This window comes from Coenobita brevimanus, chromosome 16 (assembly GCF_032717465.1).
Source record: "Coenobita brevimanus isolate Jiangsu-jjx chromosome 16, ASM3271746v2, whole genome shotgun sequence".
Lineage (NCBI taxonomy): Eukaryota > Metazoa > Arthropoda > Malacostraca > Decapoda > Coenobitidae > Coenobita > Coenobita brevimanus.
This window is the reverse complement of record NC_136969.1, coordinates 25,719,599-25,727,880: the sequence shown is the minus strand read 5'-3', so window position 1 is coordinate 25,727,880 and position 8,282 is coordinate 25,719,599. Positions and strand designations below refer to the sequence as shown.

The 8,282-nt window shown below is 38.8% G+C and overlaps 1 protein-coding gene and 1 long non-coding RNA gene across 2 annotated transcripts; both read right to left on the bottom strand.

The window, feature by feature from the left end:
* Nucleotides 1-2,086: 2,086 nt before the first annotated feature.
* Nucleotides 2,087-3,295, bottom strand: LOC145391056 (uncharacterized). Its single transcript, XR_013895761.1, has 2 exons — nt 3,172-3,295; nt 2,087-2,313 (listed from the first exon to the last, which is right to left on the bottom strand). It is a non-coding gene; the product is annotated as an uncharacterized LOC145391056 (long non-coding RNA).
* Nucleotides 3,296-5,179: 1,884 nt separating this feature from the next.
* Nucleotides 5,180-7,629, bottom strand: LOC145391007 (glutamate receptor ionotropic, kainate 4-like). The gene is made up of 3 exons (XM_080265739.1): nt 7,581-7,629; nt 5,760-6,060; nt 5,180-5,436 (listed from the first exon to the last, which is right to left on the bottom strand). The coding sequence occupies exons 1-3, from the start codon at nt 7,602-7,604 to the stop codon at nt 5,180-5,182; spliced, it is 582 nt and encodes a 193-aa protein (XP_080121865.1). The 5' UTR covers nt 7,605-7,629.
* Nucleotides 7,630-8,282: the final 653 nt, after the last annotated feature.

Sequence of the window (8,282 nt, the reverse complement as noted above, 5' to 3'; positions counted from 1 at the left end):
GAAGAATGAGCATAAAACAGCAATAGGTTATAAACAACAATAGTGGATCAAAATTCATGAGAAGACAACAGTAACAAATCCTTATACAAGTCTTTAAACAATAAAAACAATTCTAAGTATCCCCTGAAAAAATTAAGTAAAAGAAATAAACCTCAAAGCAACAGAAACAAAGCTCTAAATAAAAGAAATAAATCTCAAAGCAACAAAATCAAATCTCTAAGCAACAGACAAATTTCTAAGTAACAGAAACAAACCTTTAAGCAACAAAAATAAATCTTAGCAACAGAAATATACCCAGAGCAACAGAAACAAATATCTAAGAAAGAGACAGGTTGGTACTTAGAGACAGGTAAGCTGGCATCGCCCGGCTGCTTTATCACACACTCTCAGGCTGTGTTACGGGTTATGAAGGAAAAATGGTCCATGCCACAAAAATCACTTACTCTTTGGGGAAATGAACTATCCCCACCAAATGCCTAAGCAAGAAAAGTATGCCTATGGAGCAATAAAAACTAATAAAAAGCAAACAAGTCCCTATACAACAAACATGTTATTCAACAACAAACAAATTTTAAACAAGAAAAGCAAGTTTGAAGAAAAATAAAAAAAACAAAGATTGTCCTCTCTCAAAATGAAGCGTGTGAAAATAAAAATGGGTCTTAAGACAATTAAAACAAGTCTGAAAGCAACATAAAAATGCCATAAACAAATCTTTAAACAAAAGATACCAACATAAAAATGCCATAAACAAATCTTTAAACAAAAGATACCATCGTTGCTAGCCTTTTTTTTTTGTGTGTGTGTGTGTTAATTTGCTACTGACCGACGGATATTTGGTGTGTTTTCATGCTGTCTGAAATTTAATTATCTGTAAACACCCAAAACGTCGAAAGTTTCTTCATCTAGAACTGTTGTCATAAGTAAATAAAAGATACTAATTACCTTCGCGCAAAGATGTTTCGTTCGGTCAGAGAGGTTGGTTGTGACGATCGCTGTGCTTTCATGTTCGTTGTCTGAAACTTATGCATCAGAGAATATAAAGAAGGTGGAAACTATCTTGATTTATAGCTGTCAGTATAAGGTGGTAAAGGATGAATAAACGTCGCCCAGTTAAAGATACATTGCTCTGACAATAGGGGTACAACATGACTAACAGGAATGCGTTACATCATGACTAATAACAACACGGCACCATATGACTAATAATAACACGGTAAGATGTCACTAACTGCAAAACAGTACAATATCACTAGCAGTAACACGGTACAGTATTATATCACCAAGAGCAACACGGTTCTATTTCACCAACATTAACCCGGTACCATATCACTAACAACAACACTACACCATATGACTAACACGGTACCATATGACTAACAGCAACACAGTGCCACATGACTCACGATCAAAGTGTAGGGGAAGGTGAGCCTGGAATATGGTCTCCAACAGCCTCGAGCAACAGCTGAGCTCTGATTGATGACCGGCTTCTTGGGGCCCTTATATAAACAGTGAACACCTTTCCCTCCCCTCTCACTACACCAGCCAGTGAGTACCTTCCCTTCCCCTCTCACTGCACCACCCAGTAATCACCCCCCCTTCCCCTCTCATCTCATCAGTCAGTGAACACCTCCCCGTGCCCTCTCATTATCCAATGACAGTTTACCTACGCCAAGAGATCAACTAGACAGATCAACTAAAACAAATAGATCAACTGGGTTACTGGGGACATGTCCACATAGATTAATGATGATCCTCCCATTAGTGGTATATAATTTCTTGGAGAAATAGACACTGACAGACAAGTGTGACTACATATCCCTACTCTCGATGGTACAAGATACTGTGACGCAGAATATAATGTTGCTGCACATGCATACTTAGGTCACTAAGTTTACTCCATAGGTAGTGGATTATATAAAAAAAAGTCCAACTAACTTCCAAAATTTATAAACACATATCCTTACACAAACGGTAACAGTGATACCCATGAGAATACGCTGCGATGAGTGATACTGGAAGCAACTCTTATACATTGTCATTCGTATAATTTACATATAATTCTAAATTATTTATGCATTCGTTTATTTGGTAGGTATGTACTGCTCTCCTTATCAAACTTAAAATGAAGTAAGTAATTCATGTGAAGAGCTTTATCAGCAACGGTGATGCGTGTGGTCAGTGATGGTGATAGTCGTGTGTGTCTTAAGTGGCCACCTGACCCTTGTGGCCCCACCTGGCTCCACCACACACCAGCTCCATCACCAGCACCACCACAGCCACTGCGAACCCATAACCAAACACCGCAAACATGCCCTGAAAATGGATAACGCGGGATATAAGACAGTAATACTTTCATTAATGCACTAAACTAAAAACACCGCTGTTCACATGCGTAGTCAGTTCTTACAACGTCACTCATATGTCTGTTCTTACAACGTTACTCATATGTCTATAGAAGCCCTATTAAAACATTATTTCGAAATGATCTTGAGGCCACGGTAAGGATAAAATTATTTTCTACTATCCCATATTCTTGTATAGCCATGACGTTTAATCTAGCCTTACACTCAGATATCAGTATACTGCAGACTAGTTATCGGAGGACGATATGGAGATTCATAAACTTTGTCCATAACTCATGTGTCTCTCCAACACCCATCGACAACTGCCCTAACACTTCAACATACGGTACTTCAGTGTACCAGATATGAAGTCAAGTTCACTATGATCCAAAAATATTCCATTGGAAGAAGGGGGAGGGGGGTTATGTCCAAAGTACGTGGATAGATTCGTAATTATAAGCGGCAGGCTTTACTGTGGTCTTCTATTTTTGTCCGAGATACCTACCTGAAAATTTAAATGTGACACAGTACATATTTACCTACGAGATATTAAAAGATGCTCATTACTCGATTACATACACCCAAGTTTTTCACAGCTTCACTCCGTTCAAGTAGTTTCCTACTTCATTTATTATATACCTTTTCACTCTCGATGTAATGGGTTAATGAAAGCTATGTTTAGCCCCCTAGTCCAAAAATCTCTTTTGAACCGAATAAAATCGTCTGGGTGTAACGATAAAATGCAATATCAGACTGAGGGAGATAAAAGGTACAGTGAGGTAAATGTATCCTATTTTTAGTAATGAAGGAAGTTACTATCATGGCTTACCCAAAGACTGGTGAGTGAGAGAATGGTGGTGACGATGATGATCCTGGGTGGGTTCTTGCACATACTGGAGTTGGGTTCTGAGTACTTCATCCATTTATCGTACAGCCCTGATTCCACCAACGTGTACGATCTAAACATAAGAAGAGACACTTATATGTCTGTATGTGAAGAATAACTAGCTAAGAAAAATGAAAGGTGAAATACCGAGCTCTCGTCTGTTCTAACAAGACATATCAGGGTGTATACCTATGTATATATGTAAATTTATCATATACCCAAAGCCCTCCTGTGAAACGGACCGCATTATAAATATTTGGTCCGTTTATATTGTTTAAGGCTTATACTGAAACTAGTGTTATTTGTAGTACATTATTGCTCATTTTACTAAACATGGTCATTTACAACTTATTTATCGTCGGTAAAAAGAAGCTGTTCTTCTGAGTCACCATAGCCAGGGGGCTGGTTGCGTAGACGCTCCTTGAAAGGTAAAAATCACAACGACCTGCAAAAAGAATTAATATGTATTATTGACACAAAAGAATAGATATATTATTAGAAAATTACTGAAGTGTTCCTTTTCAGAATTACAAGATGCTTATTTTTTTTTTGAAATGGCAGAGCAGTATTTTACATTTGTCTAACAATCGTTTTTAGTTAATGTCCACCTTGCCTCTTATCAACAGCCGTATGTCCCTGAAATCCTCATTTCAGTTATATGCGTCAGTGTCAGTGTCTTTCTCTGCTGCCTGACGTTATTAATTGCAAGTGGAAACTGTAACAAGAGAAGTCGTAACATCATGACTGCTCCAGCACTACTCATATAATTTATTTTAATAAAAGCACCATTTACGGGTAAAGGCTTTTATTTTCTCCCTCTAGATGGTCCTTGAATTAGTCCGTTTTTCAGGCGTAGTAGCCCTAATAACATTTAATTTATTCTATCTTATGACAGACGACTGGGAAGGGAGGGAGAGTTCTCAAAGCTTCCCCTCGTGAAATATTCAATCCGTAGTGAGAATCTTCCTTAATGATCCATGCAAGTTCAAAAGAATAATTCTGTTTACTTAAATAACCTGACTATATTACTCAGTAAAGTCTTACAAAAAGCTGGTATATATTCCATGAATAAGATGACGTGACCAGTTCAACAGCAGCTTGTGTGTGTGTGTGTGTGTGTGTGTGTGTGTGTGTGTGTGTGTGTGTGTGTGTGTGTGTGTGTGTGCGTTTTCATGCTTTTTTAGAATGACAGCAATTAGATATCAATATGTTGTTGGCTTGATACTACTATGATACACTGATACATTCTATAATACAGATAACTGAAAATATATTAAACAAACATAATTTCAGTAACTTTAGTAATCACAGTACAACCTGTGAGAGAAAAGCTTTTGGGCAACAAGTTGACGTAGTTGATGTCCAGATCAAAGATGACGTGAGTGGCAGCGCGCACGACGGTCTCCATGCTGTTTTGTAATTCGGCGAACCTGCTGTAGGCGACCCGTTTTGTCCCAATCAGTTTCCCCAGCTCATGAAGTGGACCTGACGGGGCAGTCTGAAAAGAATAAGCTGTCAAAAATTATCTGCTTTCGGTATATGTTTATGGGATTTGGAAACACGAGGTTTTAGTAATTCGAGAAAGATAAATGTACGTGTAAATGTCTGGTAGAAAATCTTGGCTACAAATCAAACTTATGAAAATTACCGACGACCCACGAGTTAATGACTGAAAATCGTATCAGGAACTTAATTACCTATCCAAATAATTGATACTACTCATAAATTAATTTGCTGCTATATAGTGTTTGAGAAATTGTACATGGCAAAAGAAAAGAAAAAAAAAGACAAATTACACTAATCTTAGGCCAGCGTGTTACTATGATATGAATTCCATGAACAGTTAACAATCATTTCAGGCAAAACCGTATGATTATTATATTTTGATGCCATAATTAACTAACAGCATATCAGTTAAGGGATCGCATTATAGACAGCCAATTAGATTCTCTTAATTTTTTACTATCCTGAAGAAACAACCACTCACTTCAATATTCTTAATGATAATACTGTTTGGAGCAACAATTATCGCAACATTAGAGTTGTCAAGGACGTCCTCAAGGCTCTGGTAGGGTTCGTCGATGTATCTGACTGCCAGGAGGGACATGAGATTGCCGACGTAGCCCTGTGTCAGCACCACCATCATCAGCATCCACACCCCCAGCATCACACGCTCCCACCACCACCGACTCTTAGTTCTCTTTATGTCTGGAAGACAAAATGTATTCAAGCAAAACTTATGGATCATCAGAATATTTGATGGCCTGTTTCTGGCAGGTAGTGTTTATAGTAAGCTGCCACTTGTGAGATGAAATTAAGCATCATTTAACACAACACTACGTTGTGCATAGTGAAACTATGTGGGTCTTTTGGCATTCTCACAGAGAAAAATTGAGTAGTTCGGAAGTTAATATGCCTGGATGCTGTCTACACTAACTCAGCCGTTACGACTTAATCTAATCTCTCAGAGTCCCTTCAAAGTTAATCTAAAATTACTCAGTGTAAACCACAACATGGCTAACACTATTTACCTTCTTGCAAAAGAACTCGCACGCAGTTGAAGGTGTTGGTATCTGCCATGCCTGGTTCGTGCATATGAGTGGGAAGACAGAAAGACAGAAGCAGCATCACAACGCATACTGACAACAGTGCTGTCAGTACAGCCACCCAAACCTTTGGTCTAAGAGGCAGCAGGAAGCCCCATGGGTCCACCTCAGGTCGACCACGGGCAGCGAGAATTAGATAATGTCCCATAAACACAAATGGAGAATAGTCTATCCACTGGCTTCTGGTTATATCCACGTAAAATGGTCCCGGACTAAACTCCACTTCCTGAAATGCGTTTTTGTAAAATATAATGAAGACCAGTAGAATAATGTATGTCGGGATATATATCATAGAAGATTAACCTTTACCACAATATACTATGATGAGTAACTCGTGGAAAGGTTCACAAGTTGTTTTCTTGACTTAATATATTTACTGTATTGATCACGACTTGTTATTTCAAGAGAAGTTGTTCCCGAGCTAAATACCTGAAAGAGAAACTGACAAAAAAAAAAAAAAAATGTTCAGATGATGTATATGAGAAACATGATGATCGAATTTTATGTGCGGGAAAATACAGCTACTTAGCAATGCTAAAATCTGTAGGAGGATAATTAAACTAAATAATCTACCTAAGGTACGGCTGCTTGTAAAAATAATAATGAAATCACATAAACAGCAGGTCAACACAAACTGGTTTTAACGACAACTAAAAAAAAAAGACTAAGCAAAATTTAATGTTAAAGAGAAATGTTCAAATTATATAGCTGAGAAAGAGATGAGCCCCATGCCAAAGAGTATTAGGTGCACAGACGCAATATTTGGGTTGCCATAAATGAACAGTCAAAATACAGGAAGCCTCCTCTGAAACCCATGTGTACCCCCCAAAGTATTGCAAGTTACACATTCGTCCCCCGCCCCGCTCCCCCAACACTCACAGTTTAGGCCTTTGACGTTTTGAAATCTATATATATATATATATATATATATATATATATATATATATATATATATATATATATATATATATATATATATATACATACAGTATATATATACCAGTACTGTTGTACCACAATCTTTAATCTTTCTACAGCATAATGAACACCAGGCAAAGTACAGAACTGGCTAGTTTATGACTGAAAAATGCTTAAGCGCCTTAGATGCAGGATACGATTACAAGAATAACAAATGTTATAGTGTAAAAATGAAAACTAGGCCAATAATTGTGTGCAATTGCCATTCATTTTAAGGCTGTAGCAGCATTAAATACGGATAAAAAAAAAAGCTCGTGGTTGAACAAGAGGAAAATGCAGGACATTTCAGCTACCTACCAGCGCTAAACCAGTCACGATGACAACACCTACCAGCTGACGAAAACAACTAAGGTCTCTCTCTCTCTCTCTCTCTCTCTCTCTCTCTCTCTCATTACAGAGTTTAATGGTATATTACATTTCTCGAGAAAAAGTGAAGGAATCTGAAATTCCGGACTTTTCGAGAAGTTTTAGAATTCCTCCCGGACGAAGCTTTTGATACCTAAATGCCGGACACGTTCAGCAAAATCCGGAAGTATGGCAACCCTATGCTATATATCCTCTTGTTCTAACGCCTAAAATTGCCATTCCATAATGATAAGTTTGCAGCAGTAAAAGATTGGCACTGGACAAGGAAGCTAGTGATAGAGCAGTCTTATGAAAAGGAGGGAGGGGGTAACATTGTCTTCTTCTGCCATCGAGCTTCGTAGTAGAATCTGCAAAAGGAAGAAAGTCTGAGCCAAGTTGAGGTAAACGAACTATGGAACTGACCTCACGTATAATGAGTCCCATCATGCCTGTCCAAGTCCCATTGCTGTGCAGTAAGCCCCAGGTCCTGTCAGGGGATCTCACGTACGTGTATCTGTCAGAGGGACATGATTTTGATGATATTGTAACCTTTTCCACAGCAAAAAATAAGTCGAGAGGGTACTTTCACATTCATAATTTATTTTTGCTAACTTAGGGCAAGTTGTGCAATCAACCAGCGTTTATTTATCAAACCCAAATATTTCCAGTTAAACATGGAGCGTATTAAAGCAAATGTGCATTAATAGCTCACGTGAAGTTCATGACCGTGGACAGCCACTCCATAATGTTCCCCGCTGCTCCCCCGAAGGTGAGTCGTTTGCCCTCTGGTGCCGTGGGGTCATCAACTGTAAATGCCACCTGTGCCACTAACTCCTCTGCTGTCACTAGCACGTGTGGCCGGTGCGGGAACCTGCGGTAGGATGGTGTACAGTATAGTGTTGACTAGTAATATCTATCTATCTATCTATATACCTAGGCTGCTTCTCCCAAGGAAAGGGAGGTAGCCGAGACAGGACGACTCACTCTCCATTTACTCATCCATTCAAACACATTCATTCGCATCTTAGCCCCAAAGGGGAGGACGGACAGATCCTCACCGCATCACACCGCACAAGGGTCAACTGCGCAATGCAATCAGTGACATCCGCAGCAGGGCCCGACAGC

Excerpts from the sequence above, each read along its gene's own strand:
- LOC145391007 (XM_080265739.1), bottom strand. The coding sequence starts at position 7,604 with ATGATGGGACTCATTATACGTGAG. Across the intron at positions 6,061-7,580 it reads TGGGACTCATTATACGTGAG|GAAGTGGAGTTTAGTCCGGG; the intron begins GTCAGTTCCATA and ends AACGCATTTCAG. Across the intron at positions 5,437-5,759 it reads GCGAGTTCTTTTGCAAGAAG|ACATAAAGAGAACTAAGAGT; the intron begins GTAAATAGTGTT and ends TTTGTCTTCCAG.